The sequence below is a fragment of the Fusarium musae genome, chromosome 1 (genome assembly GCF_019915245.1).
Source record: "Fusarium musae strain F31 chromosome 1, whole genome shotgun sequence".
Lineage (NCBI taxonomy): Eukaryota > Fungi > Ascomycota > Sordariomycetes > Hypocreales > Nectriaceae > Fusarium > Fusarium musae.
In genome coordinates, this window is record NC_058387.1 from 1,857,056 (window position 1) to 1,881,120 (window position 24,065).

Here is a 24,065-nt window from a genome sequence, read left to right on the forward strand (position 1 = left end):
GCTTATAAAGTATTATAAGTAGTATTTAAAGTTTATATATAATAAAATTACTTAAGAAAATCTATTAAGTTAATTATATAAAATAAAAAAGATTTTATATATAAAAAAGAGTTTTATTTAAAAGTTAAAAAAGCCTTTTAATAAGTAAATAAAGCTATAATTAATTAAATAAAATTTACTTAATTAAGTATATTTACTTTATAAAATAATAACTAATACTAAGATAATAAACAGGAGTATTAATAGTAAAAAAACTTAATATATTAAGGTTTTAATAACTACTTAATATAATACCTTAAGTATAGGGTAAGAAGAGTAGAAGGGATTCGATCAACCTGCAGATAACCAATCAAAAACCGTAGTTTACCTCCCGGCCCCACTTACACTGTTAGAGTTGGCCTAGTTCCTTCTCCCACTTGACTTCAACTCAGTGCTGCTGAACGAAGCGCGAGAGGCAACTGACCTTAGTAGGTAAGTTTAAGGCTGATTGCCTTCTAATCTTTCTATCTTAGTAGGCTCATCACCCACCATAGTCTTTTACACCTCCCACCAACAACAGATCTGTTCAACCATTCCCCCCTCGCACACACATTCTCGCCGCCGCTCGTAGCTCGCCGCTCTACTCCGTATCTCTTGCCAGCCAAACGCGCATAACGCGATCATCACCCCCACTTGCCAAACTTGCCATCAACGACCATCGTGCTAAGGTAACACTATGATTATTGCGATATCTCGCCACACTTTCACTCCTGCACTTCACCTCGAGCCACGCGCTGACCCTGTTTCGTATTTAGTGCATAGCTTCCATCTAGACCAATTCAAAATGTCCAACGAGAACGAAAACGGGACTCCTGGTGAGCAGGCACCCGCCAACTCCGAGCACCTCAACATCAAGGTCACCGACAACAACAACGAGGTCTTCTTCAAGATCAAGCGTACCACAAAGCTGGAGAAGCTTATGGGCGCCTTTTGCGAGCGCCAGGGAAAGGCGACCAGCTCCGTGCGATTTCTTTTCGACGGCACGCGAGTCCAACCCACTGATACACCCGATGCGGTACGTTTTCCCTTTCCTATAGCAGGCACGGATGTTTGATACCCAGCTTCAAATTGTGCCCTACTGAAAACTCTCTGGAGAGATCACACATGCTGACAAGTTACATCCCGTAGCTCGAGATGCAGGATGGCGATACCCTCGAGGTCCACCAGGAGCAGGTCGGCGGATCTGCACAGTAATAGAGAGGGGGAACTCCGAGGAACAATGACCAGGAGGAAGATCTCAAAAGAGGTGAACACACAAGAATGATATTCTTGAACTGGATTTCGATTGAACCTGGTTGTACTTTTGGCTTTGCGTACATCAGACGAGAGGAAGACTGAAACAATAAGTCGACAAATGATTTACGACAGACAAAACACTACCCAACCAACACAATGTCCCCCTATTTCCCGTTGTGACTCGTGTGATACACTATGTGGTTTTCTCATATCTTCCTTCGCAGCAGCGGTACAAACGAGCTGCGTGGGTTGGCCTCATAGAGAATAAGCCCGTCCAATCTTGCTCTTTAAGATAACGTTTATCAAATAACAATGTGTCAGGATCACATAGACATGGGGGAGATAACTTGATGTGTATGAAGTAGACGGAACCGAAGTTTGTGTTGGCCATTAAAAGTTGAAATCACTGACTCACAGTTCGCGCCGTGTCTATCCTGCCTTATGGCTAAGATGTTCCAATGAGCCAATCTGCATGATTAAGTCAAGCGCTGAGTGCGCCGCTCCCCTGGAAAGACTCGTGAAGACCAATCAGAAACACAAAACAAATCATATGCTGACGGGCAAACCTGAAAGGAAACAGACCAACCACGAAAGAAACGCATGCAAAAATGAAAACACGCACGCCGAAATCACACACATCATCATCATTACGCTTTGAGTTCCATAGCTCGGCATCCAGTACAGAGCACGATAGTGCCTTCGGGCACATGCTTAGTGAAGATTTGGCCATCGTCGAAACCGCCCTGACACTCGGCGCATCGGAAGCAATGCTCATGCCACTCTCCGCCTAGCGCTTGGATATACTGTCCGATGACAGCTGTACGGCATTTCCTGCACTTCGGAGCTCGTCGTTCGGTGCGCTTCGTCTGGCAGTTGATACACCACGCATAGCCATCCTTCTCGATATGTGTCATGCCGTGGTCGAATGGGTCACCACATTCGGCACAGAAGAAGTGTCCATAGTGCCAGTGAGCTCCAAGAGCTACTATGTGTTCACCGAGAATAGGGGTCTGGCAGTGCTTGCAACGCGGCGCAAACAGCTCATGCCAATCGAGGTGACAAAAGAATCGCAGACGCTCATCTCCGTCTTCGGACATCGTTTTGCCCGGCTCCTCTTCGAGCATCTCGCCAGCCGCGCGACGTCTGATGCGATCAAGCCGCTCCTGACGAAGATGATCAGGCTCATGGCTAATTTCCATCGCCTGTAGGTTAGTACCACAAGTATAGCAGCTGAAACACTGCGGATGGAATCGTTCATTGCTTCCCGCCAGGGCCACAAAACGCCCTTCAATGGGCATGCCACATTCATGGCAAATCGTGACGGCTCGCCTATTGCTGCCAGGGGCTGGGGACCAATGGCCACGAGGCTTTTGAGCAGAACGGGGTGCTCCCCTAACATCGGGATCAGGTAGCGGACGGGAGGTTAAATTCCTTTTGTCGTCAGGGGCTATGATTGCAGGAATGCTGCCTCCCTTACCCGGAGCCTCATTGATAGCAATATCGGGGACGCTGATCGATGGTACGGAGCCTCTAGGGTTATGGGATGTCTCGTCTATGCAGATCGACGGGATTTTCGTTCCCGTTGGCGCCCTGGGCATCGGCGAACTTTCCTCCGCCACAACGATACTAGGTACCGCCATGGGTTTCTCCGGCTGGGCGAAGGAGGAGGAGGACCTGCTGGGGGTTGCCGGAAGCGACCGGTCTGGGGTGGTATCAGTGGACTCGTCCGGGGCTTTCCAGTTGGCGTCGAAGCTTACAATGGGCCGTCCCGGACTGTCACTGACGGCTGTGGGTTCCGGGAGGTTTGGGCTGCGATCTTTCAAGCGCATGCTCGTGGCCGCGCGAATGTCCTGACTCCGAACTTCCATGCCGTTCTTTCTCTCTACCTTGTCATCGACAGAGACGGAGCCGTCGTTGGAGAGGTTTCTTGTATAGAGAGGATTGCGAGAGCGTGTGGGAGGATTGCGGTGTATTTCAACTCGCTCAAGGGGCTTGGCCTTTTCTTCTTTTTCCCGGGTTGGATCAAAGCGGACTCGGTTTGTGGCCGCCTGAGCTCGGTTGCCAAGCTTCTCGGGTGATGCACGACCAGAAAAGCTCATGTTATCAGAAGTTGAGACTTCAGGCTCTTCCCAAATCTGATCTCCAGAAAAGGGACGCCCTACTTCCCCGCTAATGTTTCTTTTCAGACTTCCCTGGCGTCTCTGCTCTGGAGCCTTGCCTGAACGACCAATACTGCCGTATGTCTTGTGTTTGTGATCTGGCTGTATGCTTGGCTGCCTCTGCTCTAACTCAGGTCGGCTTTCACGTTCGACGCCTTCACCATCCGAAGAACTGCCTGAGCATGATCGCGTACCACCGACACTAGCAGTACGAGCATGGGCGTAGCTATTCTTTCTGAGATGTGGCTTATAGCGGTAGGGCCCTTCGGGACGGGGAGAAGGCGTCCCATGCTGATGTTGCCAGACAAGCTCAGCAGCTTCATCGAGAGCAGCATTATATAGACGAGTATCATCCTCAGGTGTCTCCTGAACAGGCGATTTTGTACTCTTCCTTATGTCCATCTCCTCCATTGCGTCGCGCAATGAGCTTGCCTCTTCCTTCTCCATCCATCTTTGACCTCGTTCCATGTATGTGGCTGAGGGAACAACGTCGGATGGCCTCAAAGGGTTTGTAGCTGAAGTTGGATAGTAATCTGGGCTTTTTCTGCTGATGGTAGAGTATCTAGAGGCAAGACTGCCACCAGCAACACTAGGACTTTTCGAGTCCTTACGGTCGAGAATAGGTGGTGCGCTCTCGGCAGGAGAAGCAAGATCATGCGTGAATCGGCCCGTACTATGTCGGTGCAAACTCGAGCGGCTAGGAACTGGACGAGCACCGGCTGGTTGAGGTCTTGCACCTCCAGGCCTGGCGACTCGGTTTGACCGAAGACCTGCGAGGTAGGAGGCTATTCAGCAGAGGGAGAAATTAGCCAAGGACTTTGATCGCCATACTCAATTCCGTGTGTCATACCGAACTGCTCGTCTGTCATGTAAGAAGGTGACGGAGGAGTCACCTTGCGCTTCGGCTCCATCGTCCTTGCTGTGCCTGGCATCTTTGCCAGAAGATGAGGGAAGATATTTTATGCGGTATGGAGGAAGAATATTGTGTCCGGTAGACAAAGGGTTAAGGAGGTGGCCAAGACGGCAAATACGGAGGGGTTTTGTCAAGGTATAGAGAGTGATGAGGGATAAGGTAAGGCAGCTTTATTAAGGTAGTAGATAGGTATGAAGTAGTTAGGTAGTGGTCGATAGTTTTAATGGTGGTCGCAAATCGAGCCGGCTGGGGTTGACCAGGCAACGCGATGTTGGACTACTGGTTTGGTTGCGTCAGAGCATCACCACCAGCAACAAAAGCCTCTGTCTAAGTATGAGACAGGAATACGAAAACTTATGATTTCGTTGATAATTGTTGTTAGAAGCTTTGCGAGGTGCAGGGAGTCAGTACATGGCAGTTCCTTTAAATTTCCATGGTGGATAATAATCGTCCACCGCCATCTGTTAGGTTCTTATGATACAGTAGTTGAAGCGGGGACTGGAGGTTTGATGTGTATTGCTCTCATTTGCTCGAATGTCACCTATCTTTAGTCAGGAATTAGAGTCTCTGTACCTCAAGGCCGTTACATTGGTAACTAACTATAAGGCAGTGTGCACAAGAGTCAACTCCTCAAATTGTCATCGTCGATTTCCATACTTACATACCTAAGGTAGGTAGGCAGGTAGGTATTTGGGGGAAAACGTATTAACTAGGCACCTAGGTAGGCAGTCTCTTCTTTCAATGCTTGGTTCCCTTATCGCCCTCTAGCGTTGCTTTTACAGCTGAAGGAGGTGGAGATTCTGTGAAACCAAGGTTTTTGAATTCGTCCCTGGCCATCAAGTTTCTGAAATACCCGTCGCTATTAGCCCGCTTTGTTCCGAGATATTTGACTACGTGTATGCGTAATAAGTCAAAGCATTATAGGCTCGCTCACCTGTCCATTCTGCACGATAGATACGCCTTTGCAAGGTCGCGACATTCTTCGTCATTTAGACCTCGCACCTTTTTCATACATGAAAGGTACTTTGCCATATAAGTCTTGCACTCGCCTGCAGTTACTTTGGTCAAAATTGTTCCATTGGATGTGTTGGCTTGTACAGCCCACTCACCATCATGATCCAGAGGGAAGCTTCCACGCTGTGGTCTGCTCAGAAGGACGCAATTGTTTAGTGAATTGTTCTCAGTAGACGATGTCAAACTCACGGTGTTGGCTTTGTAGTTGGCAAGGGGCCGGGGCTACCGAAAGTACTCATGATTCCGTGTCTGTACTGGTCTTCTGGCTGATATCTAGTGCATCTATTGCCATCTTCATGTTTCCTTTAGTACAGTAGAAAAGTCAGGCCTTATGGCGAACCTCGTTAAAGCACCTAGTGGTGGATAAGAACATCCTGTCAGGTGTGGCTGGTGACGTGGCATGGAAGGGCTCTGCAACGCCGGAATAGGTACCTAAGTCCCTACCTACCTTAGGTAAACTACCTAGGTACCTAAGGTAAGGTAGGTGGGTGTGAAAGCGGTCAGTGTGGTACCTAGGTCCTAGGGGAGGCACCTCACAGCCGAAAAACCTCCGGTGGAGCCAGTAAAGCGGCCTAGAGCTAGGCATTGCAAGGCCTAAAAAAATAGGTGCTAGAGGTATCCATACCTACCTAGGTACATTACCTTGGCCTGGGGTGGTTGAACATTATGCAAATACACGTGAATCACCCCAAAAGTGCTCTCGACTCCACTGCGCAAAGCGAAGCAAAGCAAAGCAAAGCAAAGCCATCCTCAGCCTGAGCCTGAGCCTCCCAGACCGAACCGCATGAACTCCCGGAACTGACGACGGATTTTGAATTTAGCGACAACGCGCGCATTATTCGGAACATCCTCCGTGTCCTTGTGTCTGTCTTGGGTTTCGTGACGGACGCTTCACTTGACTCTACTGTCCAGTCCAGTCCAGTCCAGTCCTGTCCTGTTGTTTCTGTCATCGGTAAATCTCAAACTCGCTCGTCACAAAATCGGACTCTTATCATCATGGCTGCTCTTGGCGAGGATCTGCTCACCACAGTCAACAAGCTGCAAGACTTGGTTTTCAATACCATTGGCAGTGACTCTTTGGATCTCCCTCAGATTGTATGCGGTTTTTGCTACCTGAATTGGCTACTCTAGCACTTACTGACCGTTGCCTAGGTTGTTGTCGGTTCCCAATCTGCAGGCAAATCATCTGTCCTTGAGAATATCGTCGGCCGAGATTTTCTACCGCGCGGAGCCGGCATCTGCACTCGTCGTCCCCTGATCCTTCAGCTCATCAACGTTACCGAAGATGAAAACGCTCCCGACCCTGCAAGCGATCCTTATCGATCCCCCGGTGCTGCTCGCCGTTCCGAGTGGGCAGAGTTCCACCACATCCCCAACCGGAGGTTCAACGATTTTGGCGATGTAAAGCGCGAGATTGAGAACGAGACATCCCGAGTTGCCGGCAACAACAAGGGTATCAACCGACAACCTATCAACCTCAAGATCTACTCTCCTCATGTCCTTAACTTGACTCTGGTAGATCTGCCTGGACTGACCAAGGTGAGTTTCCTGTTCTTTCTATCTCCATAATCCTGAGCTTCGTTGAACCCCTGAATATCACTGACCATAACCACCATTCCATAGGTCCCCATTGGCGACCAGCCTACCGATATCGAGAAGCAGACTCGAAACCTCATTTCAGAATATATTGCCAAGCCTAACAGTATTATCCTCGCCGTGTCTCCCGCCAACGTCGACATCGTTAACTCGGAAGCCCTTAAACTCGCCCGCCATGTTGACCCCCTTGGCCGAAGGACTATTGGTGTCTTGACAAAGGTCGACCTCATGGATCATGGCACAAACGCTCTAGATATTCTTTCGGGCCGCGTCTATCCTCTAAAGCTTGGCTTCATCGGCGTGGTCAATCGATCGCAGCAGGATATTCAAGGAAACAAGCCTATGGAGGATGCTCTCCAGGCCGAGGCTGACTTTTTCAAGCACCATCCTGCCTATCGTAACATCTCCATTCGCTGTGGCACTCACTACCTGGCTAAGACCCTCAACACTACGCTAATGGGTCATATCCGTGAGCGTTTGCCCGACATCAAAGCCCGACTCAACACTCTTATGGGGCAGACGCAACAGGAGTTGGCCAGTTATGGTGACATGCATTTCAGTGGAAAGGAGCACCGTGGCTCTCTCATCCTTCAGCAAATGACGCGCTTCGCCAACTCTTTCATTTCTTCCATTGACGGTACCTCGACCGAGATTTCCACCAAGGAGTTATGTGGCGGCGCTCGTATTTACTACATTTTCAATTCGGTCTTCGGCAGCGCACTTGACACCATCGACCCTACATCCAACCTCTCCGCCCTTGATATCCGGACCGCTATTCGAAACTCCACTGGACCCCGACCCAGTCTTTTTGTGCCGGAAATGGCTTTCGATCTTCTGGTCAAGCCCCAGATCAAGCTTCTGGAAATTCCTAGTCAACGTTGTGTTGAACTTGTGTACGAAGAGCTGATCAAGATTTGCCACACTTGTGGCTCCACTGAGCTTTCACGATACCCCAGACTTCAGGCCAAGCTCATTGAGACGGTCTCAGACTTGCTCCGTGAGCGTCTTGGTCCTGCTTCATCATATGTCGAATCACTCATCTCTATCCAGCGCGCCTATATCAATACTAATCACCCTAACTTCCTCGGCGCAGCTGCCGCCATGAGTAACGTAGTCAGCGCAAAGCAGGAGCGAGAAAGGAAAAGGCTGATCCAGGAGGAGCGCGAGCGCAGAGAAAAGCGGCGTCTGCAGGAGCTTGAGGCTGACGGTGATGGCCCTGAAAATGAGGACGGTGTCAGTGGCCCTTCTGATAAGCTTGAGAAGACCAAGTCAGGAAGAGCAAAGGCCACGAAGCCTCCTCGAAGCATATCGCCTTCTCTTTCAGTCCGAGAGAACGGAACCTCCAGCCTTGCTGCCACTATGAACGCGACGCATTTAAATGGCACTCTTCGTTCAGCTTCACCTGCTCGACTCAACCAACAGGGACTCGGAGGTGCCCGAGATTCCTTCTTGAACTACTTTTTCGGCAAGGATGGCCAGACCATCGGCGGTCCGCTTCCAAGCCCTGGCGCCATGCCCAATATGCCCAACGGACGACATATCAGCCAAAACTCGGAGACTAGCTTCCCTATTGTGCGCCGGGAGAGGGAGTTTGCCCGGCCATCTACAGCGACAACAATGGCCCCCGAGGATGACTTGTACGATAGAACAGGGAAGAACTACGGCTTGGCATCCCAAATGGTAAGTTCCGAGGATCTACAGGTGCCCGGTCTCCTCTTCTCACACGAAACTAACCCCCACCACCAGGGTGAATCCGCGGAGCCAGCTATGACAGATCGCGAGGCCATGGAGACGGAGCTTATCCGAGCTCTAATCTCTTCCTACTTCAACATTGTTCGCGAGTCCATTGCCGACCAGGTCCCTAAAGCTGTCATGCACCTCCTCGTTAACCACTGTAAGGACGTCGTTCAGAACCGCCTTGTTAGCGAGCTCTACAAGGAATCTCTCTTTGAGGAGCTCCTTTACGAGGATGATGGCGTCAAGAAGGAGCGCGAGAAGTGCGAGCGCCTGCTTCAAACCTATCGTGAGGCCGCTAAGATCATTGGTGAGGTGTTGTAGATTCAGCACTGATTTTGATCTATGGGTTTCTGGCAAATGGCCACTATGCGACAGCGTCCCGTTCAACCTGAGAATAATGAAGATAAGAAGACCAGTAACAGCCATATACGGATGGAAGGATAGACTCGAAGGAGAAAGGCGGAACATAACTTGGAAACACCAAACAGTGTCGATCGCTTTTGGTCAAGGGCTCGGGCTCATGAACCAATCTTGACTGCTCTGCTCCTCAATGGAGCAGAGCATGAGAAGCAGAATGAAGGAGAGAAACGAGAGAAGAAAAGAGTGTTGTAATATTGTTCTTTTCATTATCATCGTTTTCCCTCTTATCTTGTACATCACCAACTGGCATTGGAATTGCGGCCAGACTCAGCTTTAGTTCCTGATAATGGCTCTGACGAGAAGACGGATCGGAATACAAGAGGAGGGCTTGTATGTATGGATGTATGTATGGATGTATGTATGTATGTAAAAAAAAAGGCAAACCAAACTCGGCTCGTCGTCCTAGCAGAATACACACAATGTACTACTTTTATAATATCTGTCAAACGATGAATACGTTCTCTGAACTGCTTGAGGAAGGGACTGACTTTAAATGAAGAAAGACATTATACACATGGTGTTGCAGCTTGCATATATAGATATGTATACACGAATCGGCACTAATTAGTTGGTGCCATTCCCCCCATTACGGCGCCGAAGTATATTGAGTAAATCATCGCTGGCTCCCATGGTCCGCTGGTGTCCCCCTTGCTACACCAGACGGATATCGTGGGTTGTTGTTATAATTAGTCATAAAAGTACATCGACTCCGAATATAAGGATCTGCCTCATAACTCAAGTTGTAACCCGAAAAGCCTTGAGCTATCTCTCGTTGAGGGAACATGCTCTGCTCTGGTCGTGGCTGTCTAGTCTCATAGGCATGGTATGATCTACCAGCCTGCCGTACAGGGCGCCTGATGAAGTAGTTGCCGTCCGGATGATGAGTCTCAACGACTTTGTATGCGTCTGAAAGCTCTAGTGGAGGACGAGTACTGTGACAATTAAGATAGAAATGATCAGAACCAGATGGAGAATCGAAGTGGTGCTCTTGTGGTGCATATTGAGACCGCGGGATAGGTTCTCTATGATAGAATTGGCTATGGTCGTTAGACCATGAGGGTGAGGGTCGGGTATGTTCGCCAAACCTTTCAGTGTTGACCGGGCCATATCTGGATTCCTGCGGAAGGGTATTTCGGGCTCTGAGACCTCTTCCGATCTCCCGTCCGGATTCATCAACGTATATGACCTCCTCCTCTTCAACCATATGGGGGTTATGGGCCACATGAGGTTCTTCACGCCCCCCTCTTTCGACCTCCGCGTAGCTAGGTGCTGCAGCGGTCGAGAGGGCCACTAACGGAGGACGGTCCTGAGGCCGGTCGCCAACCGAGGCACTTCTGTTACGAGGACTAGCTGGTTCTGGGCCTGAGTAACGCTGTTCTCGGACGTCACGGTAATCGGATGATTTTTCTTCGCGCCAATGAGCCTTGTTCTGCGGCCCTGTGGGATATGAAACATGATAGGTGGTGACTTCCTGCCCAGTCTCGACTCCGACGTCAACCTTGTTGCTTTGGCTACGTGAATCTTGAGGCTTTTCGAAGTACGGTGGTGAGTAGTCGCCAAACGTTGAAGCACTATCGGCGGCTTGGGATCCAGGCTTCCCCTGTTTCTGTCTAGCCGCGACCATCTTTCGACCATAAACCTCGCTTGCAGGACGAAGATGTGGTATGTCTGGCTCAGACTCGATATGTGAGGGAAAACGCAGATCCAGTCGACTTGATGCCAGAGACTGACTTCCCAGATCCGCATAACCTGACTGCTGTGCTTGTTCTATCACATGCCCGACATCACTTTGCTGGCGTTCTTCCCTTGACCGATTGTTTGGCACAGCCGTGAAGATCTGAGCTGGCGTCTGCACTGACACTTGCGGAGGTGGAATGTTATTGGGCGTTGTTTGCACAGGCTTCAAAGCATATTTGTCTATGAAGGCTTGTTCGAATGCCCAGGGAAGAGCCTCCTTGACAAGAGTGTACAAGACAGAGTCTCCCCGAGTCTTGATTTCCAGTCCAGCCATTCGCTCGCTTTCAGGCATTTTTATCATTTCTGTTCGCCAATCCATATGTGCTCGTCCTTGACTCCGGGGCTTTTCGACATGCTCTATTTCGAAATGTCTGGCGAGTTGAGGTACGTGGAAGATGTTGCCGTCGTTGCACACCTTGCAAGAAACTCCATTGAGAGCCCTCAGACTGCGTAATTTCTTGTTTTTCGATGTAGCTTCAATGAACAGCGACAACGGTAGGCTCTCACTCTCAGACTCCTCGAACACTTTGTTGGCATGGTAAATGGCGACGTAAGCCCTGACGGCAGGTGGGATCTTCTTATGATGCCCAACCTTTGACCAGACAGATTGTGTGCCCCTGACGAATTTTTCGTGTTGGTGTTGACGAATGCTGTTGGCTGAGGCGATGCTATTGCTATCGTAGTAGTTGGGATATGATGCACCGTCGGAAGGGTTAGGAACTTGAGGTCTTGTGTAGCTGTTCAATTGTCTTTGAGAGATATGTGCCATCCCCGAAGAAAATGGTCCTGGGTACGAAGAATATGTTGCAGGGTCGTAATATGTTGTCGTTGAGTAAGATGGGCCGTGGGTATGGGCTGAACCTTGCCCATATGCAGGTATAGGAAAGATTGGAGGTCTGGAACTGTAGAACGAGAATTGCGGTGCTTCTGCGCCGTAAACAGGCAGAGGATATCCTGCTGGTGTATCCGGTTGAAAGGCAGAATAGCTTTGTTGAATTGGGGCATTTGACGCGAGTGCGCTCCGTGGCTCGTTGTCATGATAGGCTTTCTCTTTGGTGAGAGGGTCAGGACTAAAAGGAGGCACTTCTGGCCACTCCGCTCTCCAGTGCACGACAATGTTTCCCAGACTGAGAGCAACTGTGTGCTTGGCTGCATAGTGTTGAAGTACACCCTCGAACCCAAAGAATTTCAAGACTCCATTCACACCGAGGCAGCTGTTACAAAGAAACAACTCCTTGCGCATAGGCTCAGTGCGTGGTTTGATTTTGACATCAAAGACCCACTTCATGTTCTCTAATGTCAACCGTTGAGTCCAGGGCCCCCCGGGGGGCTCGACTATCGGCTTCTTCCCTGCCGCGATTGTGGCAGCAGTGTCCTTTGTGACTTCGGCATAGAACCTCTTACGAACGTACAGCAGCACATCAGCGGCATATTGCGGACAGTTCTTTCTCTTAACCTTGGCGCCGTTGTTCCATCCTTCGATGATTTCGTCTGCATATTCCGATATGCGCGCTCGAACAGGCCCCTGAATATCATCCCATTCCTGGTCTGTAACTTCTCTTGGTTCACTAGCGGGCTTTTCATCAGCCTCCATTGTTGGAAGCTTGTCTTCAAGTTTTCGGAGGTTGCTATAACTTTGCTTCTCTCGCAGCTCCGCTTCTACCCTCTGAGCGAGAAGACGGGGCTTCAAGAGTTCCCATGCGTGATCATCAAGCGGCGTGATGATTTGGAGTGCTGCCTGGAAGGATGGAATATGAGCTAGAACATTTGCAGTCAACGGAGGATCAAGTAGCATGGCTCGATTCTCAATGTCGGCCCGCCTTTGAGCCTTAAGGTGAGCTGCCTCCTCCTTCGTCCGTTTTTGCTGAACCGAAGTGTGTAAGGGACGGAGATTAGCCTCCGATGGCATTATTGATTGAGCGGGATCTGATGAAGCCTTACCAATGGGTGCTGAAAGAGCCAGAGGCGTAAATGAGAATGGAGCTTCTGCTTTGGCAGCAGTCTTTGGTGCTTGAAACTGAGCCATCCCACCTGTATTGGCCCATTTTTCCCAACGAGAGGCATCAGCTAGAGCCTGCTTTCCTCGGATCTCTAGACCTTTTATCCACTCTTCGGCAGCAGCAGATCCAAGTGCCTTGACATTTTCGAATTCCAGCTTGATTTGTTCAACATGCTCCGACCAGAAGAGTTTCGTAACCTGGATGTGTGGCGGCACAGTCCCTGCTTGTATGACACGGGGATGTATAACATGCATATCGGCATCCACAAGCACTGGAGGAAGAGCTGGGAGCAGAACAGATGGAAATGAAGAAGACAAGAGAAGTTCTAGTTCCTATTGCTGACGTTAGAATTGCATCCGGGAAGAATCCTGGCAACACCTACCTTGATGCCCTTTTTCTTCAGGCAATTTCCGCACGCGAAGACACCAAAGGGGAAAATGGGACAGACGTCACTCGGACCTGGACCACGACACCAAGCTTCGTTGTTCGAAGATGGTAGCTTTCTCTGGCTCCGCAAATCACAGAGTTGGCAAGACACAGAACAAACAAGACGCCACATCTGAATCTCCGATTTCCCTTTTAGGGGTGCAGGCATACGCGGCCAAAACAGTCTTCTTGAAGCTTGCCAGATTGTATCTGGCTTCAGTAAAGGAAAGGATGACGGTACATCATCATAACATACTTGGGGATGAGTGGAAAGGGGGCTAAGAAAGGCATGGAATAGTTTGTTGACAGCCAACAAACGACCCAGGTCACTGGGTGGTACAAGAGTGAAGATATGTTGCCATATCTGTTCCGGAAGCTGCTTGGCTCGATCCTTCACAGGACTCTGAGCCGCCGGGCCTGGAAGATGGGCTTTATCAAGCTTAGCTTTCTTAGTTTGCTGAACAGCCTTGCAATCCATTGACTGGCGCCTTTTTTTCGATGGCTGGGAGATGGCATCGAGCAGAGCCGCTGCAGGGTCATGGCTAGAGGCCTCTGAGGGTTCATAATCCAGATCATCTGCCATGTGCACGTCGGCCTCGCTTCTACCACTGGCTATTGGTGCTCCCGGGGTGACGGCTGAACCAGAGGCGCCGGCCCCTTGATTCTCTGGGATAACCATCCCTCATCTGACGCGCTACTGAATAGCAGCGATGAGTCAGAACGGGAGGCACAGAAAGAAACAACTGGCTTGATGGGTCATCAAGCATGTAGAGTGAAAAGGATGGTCAACACTTGTCTGCGTGAATGGTAAGGAGCAATGGGGAAAGAAATCGCGTTGCAATGTAGGTGTAAGCAATAAGGATCGGACGCTCAAGCTTCGTCTGCGTTTCTGTACAAACCAAAGGTTGCTCGTAATGCGGCGTGAAGTAAATTCACGGGGTTGTCTTGAATTGGGGAGCGATACCTAGATTATTACCTAGGTAGGTAAGGTACTTAGTAGGTAGAGAGAACTGAAGGGAGCAGGAACCAGAAGTTCCAATTCTGAACTTATCGATAACGGTGTCGGTCGGGGCGGTCCATTTTTATCATGACATAAGCATGGAAATAGTTGGTGATTAACAACGTCCAACTGGTATTTGTGAAACTTGAAGAATCCAATTTGGGGCCCCATCACCGGGGTATTTGAATAAGTAGAGTTGCTTGATTTTACATTTCATTTGTTGCCCATCATAACATCAACTATTATATCTGATATTGCGGCAGCGTCATTGCATATTGGCATCTCTGCCACCTCCTTGTCCTGGCGCTTGTGACGTGCTTCCACTACGACCATCCAACGAAGAGGTCTGTCCCGGGGATGACTGGTCTCCTCCAGCGCCGTATATCTGAAAACTCTGGTCTGCTCCCCAGTTGGCCATCTGCGTATAGTTTTCAAAGGCATTCTACTCCAAGTTAGAAACGGTTACAAGTGATCTTTTAATGGAAACGCCTCTTACCCAGTCAAAGTTCGCGCCCATGTCCATCCCCGTGTTAGTGTTTGCTCCCAGGTTGCTGAACATGGAGGAGAAAGGAGAAGCCGGACCAGCCCCAGCGAAGCCATCGGTTTGAAAATCAAGTCCTTCAGGCCCAGGCATGCCAAAGTCCATACCCATGAAGGCGGTCGGGTTAGGCGTCGAAAAGGGGTTGGCCGTCGCATTGAATTCTGGTAAGCTGCTCGGTGAGACGAAACCCGGCGCCATAGCCGGCAAAACATCAGTCCCAACACCTTGCGTCAGGCCTGGCATTGGCGATGGAACGCCCGGCATTTCTGAACCGATCGAGGCAGGGTCCTTGATCTTATCTAGCATGATATCAATGACCTTGGCCGCCTTGAATGCTTCCATTGAGGTATCTGCAAGTGTGTTCCAAATTTCTCTCGCTGTTTCTAAACTGCCGATCATTTTAGATCGTTGGTCATCGTTCCAAGTTGAGGCACCCTCATCGTCTTGGGGAACTGAAGACTGCGCGGCAATGTTGTCAAAATGAAGATCAAGAATGACCAGCATTGCAGGCAACGTAAAGTCTTTGGTAGCGATCGACTTCACAAACCAGCTGACAGAGCGCAGCCTTCCGTTGGATTGTGATTCCCGGTACAATACTGCCAGATGGTCGAGCGCGGTCAATGATGCTTCAATTGCAGCCCTCCGAGAGTGTGCATATCTTGCACTCTGCCTCGCCCTGGGAAGGTATTTTCGGTGAAGTAAGCATAGAATCTTCTGGTACAGAATATCGACATTGAACCTGGCAATGATCAGAGTCACTGGATCATGGGATCCTTCTAATGTCGTTAACTTCAAATGCGGCGGCAATTCTTGCATGATCTGTCGTAGTTTGGCATCAAAGCGGATAATCTCATCGTAAGGCACATGCTTTCCAACTTGCCCTGTAGCCTGGAGGATGTTTCCCAGCTCAAAACATAACCTTGACTTGGCAATCATGTAGGCGATGGGAGTAGCGACGGTCGATGGTCGAGAAGGCGGCAGCTCCTTGACGCCGGGATTGAACTCATCGTCAAATATGTTGTTGGGCAGTTGGGTGTCGCAATCATTTTCGTAGATCATGCTGGGCAGAGAAACCTGATGTGAGAAGATAACATCCGACATTCGTACGAGAGCCCATGTCCGCCGCCTCATTTCCTAATCATGATCAGCAAATCGAGATTAGCAGCAGACCAGCGTGCAGCTTACCGCTTGAAATGGTGTAATTGACGGGAACCATTTGGCGTCTCGGTGGTAGCCCATTCGATACGCGATTCGAACAATTAGGGACACGATTAACCACAATCCTAGATCAGCATCCCATCGAGACGAATATTCTCCGAATACATAGAGTATCATAGTCTCAACCGTATACTCGTTAGGTTTTGTATAGTCTGATTTGATCAGGCATTGCACCGTGCGTAACCGGTATTCGTTTGCAAGCTCAAGGGTTCGCCCTCTCCACTCAGGAGGTTCGTCGCCCACTTTATGGTAACTCAGCATTGCGAGGCAGAGAACCGAGTAGAGCATACCAAGCCACATAATGGGCGTCTTGTTGGGATCTTGCCAGTGGTCTTTCAGCTGCTGTTGAAATGTTGGTCCATGAATGATGTTGACAGCATTATCCATGGAGTTGAAGTATCGACTGCAGAGCGTCAGGACAGCAGACTTGGGGGGAAGCTCTGCTCTTATTTCAATCTCGGATGCTGGGAGTGCTCCTAGCAGGAGTGTCGGCCCCTCTCTTGCAGCCATAGGCTTTGAAGATTTGACTCGCTCATAACTTGTTTCTAACTCCTTTTTGTGAGACGTGAAGTAGTTTTTCACCTCAGATATATCGGCAAGGAGGGTATGCCAATGTTCCTGGCCAACATACAGCGACTTGCCTTTGTCCGTGTCCACCTTGAGAAAACCCAAAGACGTGGCCAGTCCCTCCTCTTCGTCACTGTTTTCATCCTCATCATACGCCATTGCATTGTCGTCTCCTTTTCCAGCCTTGGCGGAAGATCCGCTGTCCGTGGTGGATTGTGTTGTCGCTGCTCCAGCGGCTGCGGCGGATGCAGCATCTACATTAGCACCTCCGTGCATAAGGGATAAAACTAAGCCTTCTAAACGGTCAATACGATTCTGCATGTCATCAGGACTCGAGTCTCCTTGACTTTGATTCTTCTTGCGTGTAACTGGCGTGGCATAAGAGCATGAGGTGGTCCCCATACCCTCGCGCTTTGTACAGTTGCTGCAAGGATGACTTCTGTCACATTTTCTGACGAATATTAGTAAGGATGAGGAGTTGAGGTGTCATTCAAACTCACAACCTACGGACGATGTTAGTAAATATTGATGCATTGCTTTAGGGGTAACATACTTGCGTGTCCTACAAGGGTAGCAGCTTAGAGGAACACGGTTCCTCTTCCTCACAACGCGGAACTGTTCCTCGGGAGACCGGGCTCCCTGAGATGAGTTTGTCGAAGGAGGAGTTGGGGTCATTGTGAGAAGGGGAACGAAACGACCAGGGCGTTTCAACAGATGAGATGAGGGATCCGACTCCAGTATTGGCAGACAATGATGAGACAAGAGTTGGTCAGCGCCAGGGGAAACCCCATCAATATATTGAGTCTTGAGCGGTTGGCGGAACCCAAAAGAGCTTGATATGAATAATACAGCGCCCTTCCAGAATACTGCCGCAGCTACAACAACCTGGTCAACAGAAGACTTGTCTGACCAACCGGGAAATGCGGCTCCACGAGTCAACCCGCCCGGTAAGCCAATATCGATGTCGCAACACAGTTGCGCAGGATAATGGAACCGTTTCGCCCCAAACAGTCTCCAGGAACCCAGAGGTGGCGTTGATCAAGTCCGACACGTCCGTACGTCCTTAGGCTTGCAGCAACAGCGAGTTAGCACGGTACAGCACAGCCTCCCACTTGAGGCACCGCACAGTGTAATACGGTGAAGGTGAAAGGGTGAATGATGATAATCCGTGGAGATATCGGGGGCCAGGGGCACACAAAGTTGCGGTCTCTTGGGAATGTGTGACGGGGAATTCGATTTTAGGCAATGGGATTTTGCAGGGCACTCGCTATAGTTGATGACCGAGATTGTAGCGATAGCGAGGTCGCGAACCCGTCAGGGAGGAGGAAGACGGGAACGGGGGGCGACGACGGCGAGGAGACGACCCAAAAGAAGACAGACGCCAGAGCTCAAGCTACTACCTATAGAGCGTTACAGATGGATTCCAAGTCCAGACAGAAACAAATGTATGGAGAATGGCGGGATGCTTTTCTGCCGAGTCGATAATTCCTCAGTAAGCTCAGTCAGCAGGGGAACAGAGGCTGTGAGAGCAGATGACGCAGGATATCCGAACAGAGGATCAACGGGATGATAGAAGCTGGTCATGGAGGTGTCGGTATCTCCGGTGCCTTGCTTCAAATAAGGAGAGAAACGAGAAGATCTCTGAAAAGGGTGGAAGGGAAAAGGGCTAGATCTGAATCCAATTTTTGGTCTCCAGAATGTCCCGTCAGCATCAGCCTTATTAAACCGCCCGGCAGCCTGGGAATGAGGAACAAACGAGCTATCTTAGTTAGGCACCGCAGTCAAGTCGAGGAACGCGTGTGCATCCCAGCATCGATGCAAGATGCAAGATGGTGGGGTTGTTTTACATTCACAGAGACAAGGGTATTCATTTCTTGGTTGTTTCCGTTCTTCCACTTAAGAGAGCCATTGTGATACCTCTGCTGTCTTTGCACGTGTCTTTCCTGTGCCTAGGAGTCTGCAACTGGCATGGTTTGCCTGGACCTCTTTTTTCATTAGCTTCTTCAACATGATGGCTGAAGTCAGCCAGGTGCAGTAACCCATAACTCAACGGGCGCTGCGGCAACTATCCCAATCGAACGAACCACAATCTGCTAAAAAGAGTCAAAGTCACAAATCTTACTTGCCTAGTCTGTGAGTCATTCTCGTTCATCGGATTCGACATCTGCTGTATGGATACTCGGATTTCGGAGCCGGCCCATGTTTATCACCGATATTTGTCATTAAACTCCATCACACCACACTCTTCGTTCTGTATCTGAGGCCTTCTATAGCCAGTTCCCTGACTACACTACTATTCTGGACAGACACTATGTCGATCCGATCAGTGTGGTATGTTATGCAAAACGAACGTTGATAACCAGCAGTAAATCCATCATCTTTGGACAAATTTGCAATGTAGCTGCAGCTATGATCGCCTAGAAATAGTGATGTTTACATTTCTCTCCATGCTTTACTATTCCCGTAGCTATTGCGACCACTTCCTATGCAACTCCCAGCAGAAGCTGATATAACCGATTGAAAATATTCGGGAGCCCAACACATGATGCAGCCTAACCATTCAGTGAGCCATTAGTTATTTGCATGATAGGTTTGAGAGCTCGTCAGCGCGGTTTTTATGGCCACAATATTCTTGGATAACGTCCCCACGCCTTAGCTTTCAACCTCCTGGGACTCCAGTACTTCTTGGCCTCGTTTCCTCTCTTCAATTTGCCACCGATAAACCACTAGCCAGAATGCTTACTGGTAATATTGCATTGCCGGATACTGTCACTCAAACGGTTGGGTTTTACCAGGGCCAGGCAGGCAGTGCAATATTCAGCAGTACGCGACGGGCTATTGTCACGCCTTCTTAACATAAATGCGTCATGAGTTTCGTCACGTATGTATTCCGCCTCATACAGCTGCGGGAGCACTGACGCTGTACTTGGTAAGGAACTCGGCGTCGTTGGCCATTTCCTCCTTGACCTATGGATTTGTCAGCCTTAGTCAAATCGAAAATGCGAATGCGGCTTACAATATCCAGTCCACCAACGAGCTCACCATCGATCCAGAGCTGCGGGTATGTTGGCCAATCCGCAAATTCCTTGAGACCTTGTCTAACTTCGTCGTCGGCGAGGATGTTGAAGAAACCATACTTGACCGAGTTGTCGCGCAGTAGCCCAACCAATTGTCTGGAGAAGCCGCATTGAGGAGAGCTGGGTGTACCTTTCATAAAGAGCATGACGGGTGCAGCCTTTACGAGGTCCCCAAGACGCTTGAAAAGCTCCTCCTTCTTCTTCTCGGGATCTTGCTCCTCGGCTTCGGCATCGTTGGTATCGATACCGTTCTGTGCGCTTTCCTCTGAATTCTGACCAGATTGCTTTGCCTGTGTCTCGATCGCCGTGCGCACCTTTACGGCGCTACTGCCACTCACAGTCTCGACAACTTGGCCGTTCCTCAAAAGGACAAGAAAAGGGACTGCAGTGACATCGTACGTCTCGCTGAGGTCGCTCAGATCCTCTGCGTTAATGGAAACCCACTTTGTGGTAGGAGGTTCGGTGACTGGATATTCGGAAGCGAGGGTCGACAGGACGGTGGCCATTTGCGCGCATGGTGCGGCCCACGGCGCATGGAACGATGCGATGACGAGGGTAGTGGAAGGGACAGAACTGAGCAGCTGCTCCCACTCGGGGATACTGTTGATTTCCTTGATGGTAGACATTTCGGTGGTGATGAGATGGATGTGTCAGGGTTTCGATCTGATAAGAGAGAGAGAAAGAACCAGTTGGGTCGGAGTCGAAGTAGATTAAGGCAAGGCCAGTCAGTAGCAGCTCATTAATCTCCACGGAAATGGGGGGGGCAAAGGTTGACTTTGGCGGGGTACAAATACTGGTATCCAATGACAGGCAAGGTGTAAGAAAAAGAGGTAAAGGCAATTCACTGTGTAAGAGCACAGCACTTGGGGTTTGTGAATACAACTCTACAGCGACTGATAACTCTATTAATAAAGCTTAGAGTACATAAGTTCGTGCTTGTGTATAAACTACTCATAAACCCGGAGGGGCAGTCATACACGGAGAGAGGGGCAGCAGATTGTGCAAATAGAAAAATGTCCTTGCGTCATTTCCTTTGGCTCGTATCTTTATGTCTGGCGGATACCTAATGTCAGCCCTCCGCTGCCGGAGTTGGGTACTTGCATATAGCCTTGGTAGATGCATTCTGATATGTAATGCTGACTTTGACAGCTCCCATCGCTATAGCCCAGTTAACAGCTCATCAAAGCAGCACAACGGAGCTCACAGCGCATACAATGGAGCACCTCATGAACAGCGCAGCTTGACCCCGCTCAGCCCACTGTAGGCCAGCTAGACCGCCCCAAGGTTGGGCATTCTTTAAGCTACCCGCCAGCATAGGTAGGTTACCTTAGGTCACTGATGCAGACGACGTACGAATGGAAGCTACATGCATCATCAGCCACACTCCATGAAACCCACTTCTGGGACCTTTTGCTGTATGGTTTCCGAAGGTAGATTCCCACCGTCCCCCGATCTACGTTCGGTTTCCATCCTCTACTTCTCCCATATACAGCTCCCACAGCAATATCTCGACGCTGTGCGATACCAGACGTTCTGGAGAATTGACCACAATAATCCTTCCCCTGGCTACGCCTCCGGAACTTATATCTTCTCTCTCCGTGTGGAGCTGCCGCCGCCGCAGCAACTGTGTCAACGTCACCCCCAACCTCCGTCATCCTAGCTCGTCAGTTTCAGCTTCAGCTTCAAGTCTGCATCACTCCGTCCTAACATCTCAAGAATCCCCAAGATGGCATCTCTCAATACCTCGATAAATGGTCCGTCCATTAAGAGCAGTTATAGCAGTGTTGTCAACGGTGTCCCGCCATCTTCCGACTCTCCTACTCATGCTCATTGGGCCCTATTCTCGGTCCAGGCCCCTCTTTTGAATGCCTTCCAAGACAGCGGAGCCAAGGAGAGTATTCTCAAGGTTCAAGGAACAGGTGGTATGTTACACACAAAGGGATGTCTTATCATCCCATCAGTCCGCTAACATGTATACAGAAAGCGACCTCGCCGATCTGATTGAGGACTTTAGTGAAGGGCGCATTCAATTCGCATTTGCCAAGGTCAAGGATCCCAACAGTGGCCTTCCTAAGAACATATTGATCGCATGGTGTGGAGGAGGTGTTCCGGAGCGAACCAAGGGCTACTTCACCAGCCATCTCGCTGCGGTTTCCAAGATCCTCCACGGATACCATGTTCAGATTACCGCTCGCTCCGAGAGCGACCTCGAAATTGAGTCCATCATGCAAAAGGTGGCCGATGCTTCCGGCGCCAAGTACTCAGCGGGAAGCTCAGACAGTCCTCGTTCTGCTGCACCTCCTCCTGTCAAGACCAAGCCTGTCTTCACCCCTACAGCCTCCAGCCGTGCCAACCCACTCGTCGCTGCTCGATCTAAACGAGAGGAAAATGTCGACGAGGATGGATGGGGTGCTGATGCTCCTCCTGTCACAAGGACTCAGATTGAAAAGGTCGAGTCTGCTTACAAGCCTACAAAGGTCAACATTGCTGATCTCAGCAAGCAACCCACGTCGACTACCAGCGGAAGCGCCCCCGTCAAGCGCGACGACACACCAGGTGACGTGGTGAAGGGCGGCTATCAACCCATTGGCAAGGTCGACATTGCAGCTATTCGGGCTCAGGCTCAAAAGGACCAGGATGACAGGCCAACTCCTGTGAAGGGATCCTACGAACCCGTAGGAAAGGTTGACATTGCTGCAATCCGGGCGCAGGCTAAGCCTGCTGCCTCGGAGAAACCTCAGGAGGACGAGACCCGACCTGTATCAGAACGCATGTCTGCTTTCTCTCAGCCAGCTCAGTCGGAGCGTTTAACGTCCCTTCCTAAACCCAAGGTCACCAACAAGTTTGGTGGCGCAGGAGGCTTTTCGGGTACAAAGGCTCCTACACCCGGTGGCCTAGGCTTTGCAGCTCCCGCTCCTGCAAAGTCTGCTCCTGTTGGTGCGGCAAGCCGTACATTTGCTGATCAAGGCGGAAAGACTCCTGCCCAACTATGGGCTGAGCGAAAGGCCAGGGAGAGGGGGGAGGACACCTCCAGTACTCCCGCCCCTGCTCCTGTCGGTAACACTTCTCCTGTTCAACCACAGAAGAGCGGAAGCGAGTGGAAGAGTGGCTACTCGGGTAAGAGCTGGGCTCCAGTGCAGACTGGCGATTATGGTCGCGGTGTGCCTGGACAGGTTAGTCAGGAAAACACAGGCGAGCAACCTGAGGATACACCAGCATCGCCATCAGGTGTGTCGGCTCTGCGAGACCGTTTCAAGGACACTGCCCCTATCAGCGCGGGAGCCCCTCCCCCTCCCGCTGCTCGCCCTGCAGAGGACGACACTGCACCACCGCCGGTTCCTAGCGGTCGCCCATCAGGAGGCTTTGCCCTTCCCGGACTGCCTAGCCGACCAGCACCTACAGATGAGCAGGATGACGAACGGGAAGACCCCTCCGCTTATCAAACAGTTACAGAGCGCGAGAGATCCCCCTCACCCCCTCGTGTTGCTGTTCCAGTCAGCCGTGGACCTGTGCCAGAAGTCGGCACCCCCCCTGAGCAGCGAGCTCCACCTCCTATGACTCCTAGCCAGATTGATGTGCCCAAAGAGTCTGATCTTCCAGACGATAAGGAGGTTTCATCTACCGCCCGTTTTGCTGGCGGTGCGGCTGCAGGTATTGCTGTAGGTGCTGCTGTTGGGGTCGGAGCTGCTGCTGCAGCCGGCGCTCTCGAGCGTGAGCCCAGTCCAGAGCCAGAGCCAGAGTCAGAGTCTCATCGCGCCCCTGAACCCGCAGCTCAGCTAGTTCAAGAGTCTCAGGGAGGTTATCGTGCCGTGATCCAATACGACTACGAGAAGGCTGAGGACAACGAAATTGACCTGATCGAGGGCGATGTTGTCACTAACATTGACATGGTGGATGAAGACTGGTGGATGGGCACTAACTCGCGTGGTGAGAGCGGCTTATTTCCCAGCAACTACGTTGAATTGGTGGGGGATGATGATTCAGAGCAACCGGCTGCTGCGGCGGTGCCTCCTCCACCACCACCCGTTGCTGAGCCCGAGCCCGAGCCCGAGACTCAAGCTCCGGCTGCTGCTGCTGCTGCTCCGGCTGAGGCCGGCCACACGGCTGTTGCCCTCTACGATTACGAGGCGGCTGAAGACAATGGTAAGATACACACTCACGCTGAAGAAGCAGTCACTAAATCCTACTTACAGAATTGAGCTTCCCTGAAGATGCCACAATTACCAATTTGGAGTTCCCTGACGAAGATTGGTGGTTTGGTCACTATGCTGGACAAGCCGGTTTATTCCCAGCCAATTACGTGCAACTCAACCAGTAATCTTTGGGCGTGCTTTGTTATCAATGATGAGGCGAAAGGAATGCATTAAGCTTGTGGGGTGGGAAAA

The 24,065-nt window shown here is 50.4% G+C and overlaps 7 protein-coding genes across 7 annotated transcripts; 3 read left to right on the top strand and 4 right to left on the bottom strand.

Moving 5' to 3' along the window:
• Positions 1–823: 823 nt before the first annotated feature.
• Positions 824–1,233, top strand: J7337_000574 (uncharacterized protein; the record flags this gene model as incomplete). The annotated part of the gene is made up of 2 exons (XM_044818323.1): positions 824–1,054; positions 1,168–1,233. The coding sequence occupies 2 exons, from the start codon at positions 824–826 to the stop codon at positions 1,231–1,233; spliced, it is 297 nt and encodes a 98-aa protein (XP_044686025.1).
• A 689-nt stretch (positions 1,234–1,922) lies between these two features.
• Positions 1,923–4,366, bottom strand: J7337_000575 (uncharacterized protein; the record flags this gene model as incomplete). Its single annotated transcript, XM_044818324.1, has 2 exons — positions 1,923–4,204; positions 4,285–4,366. The coding sequence occupies 2 exons, from the start codon at positions 4,364–4,366 to the stop codon at positions 1,923–1,925; spliced, it is 2,364 nt and encodes a 787-aa protein (XP_044686026.1).
• Positions 4,367–6,357: 1,991 nt separating this feature from the next.
• Positions 6,358–9,015, top strand: J7337_000576 (uncharacterized protein; the record flags this gene model as incomplete). Its single annotated transcript, XM_044818325.1, has 4 exons — positions 6,358–6,456; positions 6,514–6,900; positions 6,985–8,637; positions 8,704–9,015. 4 exons carry the CDS (start codon positions 6,358–6,360, stop codon positions 9,013–9,015), a joined length of 2,451 nt encoding a protein of 816 aa, XP_044686027.1.
• A 712-nt stretch (positions 9,016–9,727) lies between these two features.
• J7337_000577 (uncharacterized protein) lies at positions 9,728–13,956 on the bottom strand (the record flags this gene model as incomplete). Its single annotated transcript, XM_044818326.1, has 2 exons — positions 9,728–13,183; positions 13,534–13,956. 2 exons carry the CDS (start codon positions 13,954–13,956, stop codon positions 9,728–9,730), a joined length of 3,879 nt encoding a protein of 1,292 aa, XP_044686028.1.
• Positions 13,957–14,542: 586 nt separating this feature from the next.
• On the bottom strand, positions 14,543–17,278 carry J7337_000578 (uncharacterized protein; the record flags this gene model as incomplete). Its single annotated transcript, XM_044818327.1, has 4 exons — positions 14,543–14,719; positions 14,774–15,952; positions 16,004–17,054; positions 17,157–17,278. 4 exons carry the CDS (start codon positions 17,276–17,278, stop codon positions 14,543–14,545), a joined length of 2,529 nt encoding a protein of 842 aa, XP_044686029.1.
• A 2,220-nt stretch (positions 17,279–19,498) lies between these two features.
• J7337_000579 (uncharacterized protein) lies at positions 19,499–20,306 on the bottom strand (the record flags this gene model as incomplete). The annotated part of the gene is made up of 2 exons (XM_044818328.1): positions 19,499–19,570; positions 19,620–20,306. The coding sequence occupies 2 exons, from the start codon at positions 20,304–20,306 to the stop codon at positions 19,499–19,501; spliced, it is 759 nt and encodes a 252-aa protein (XP_044686030.1).
• Positions 20,307–21,406: 1,100 nt separating this feature from the next.
• On the top strand, positions 21,407–23,998 carry J7337_000580 (uncharacterized protein; the record flags this gene model as incomplete). The annotated part of the gene is made up of 3 exons (XM_044818329.1): positions 21,407–21,602; positions 21,661–23,823; positions 23,874–23,998. The coding sequence occupies 3 exons, from the start codon at positions 21,407–21,409 to the stop codon at positions 23,996–23,998; spliced, it is 2,484 nt and encodes an 827-aa protein (XP_044686031.1).
• Between the last annotated feature and the right edge of the window lie 67 nt (positions 23,999–24,065).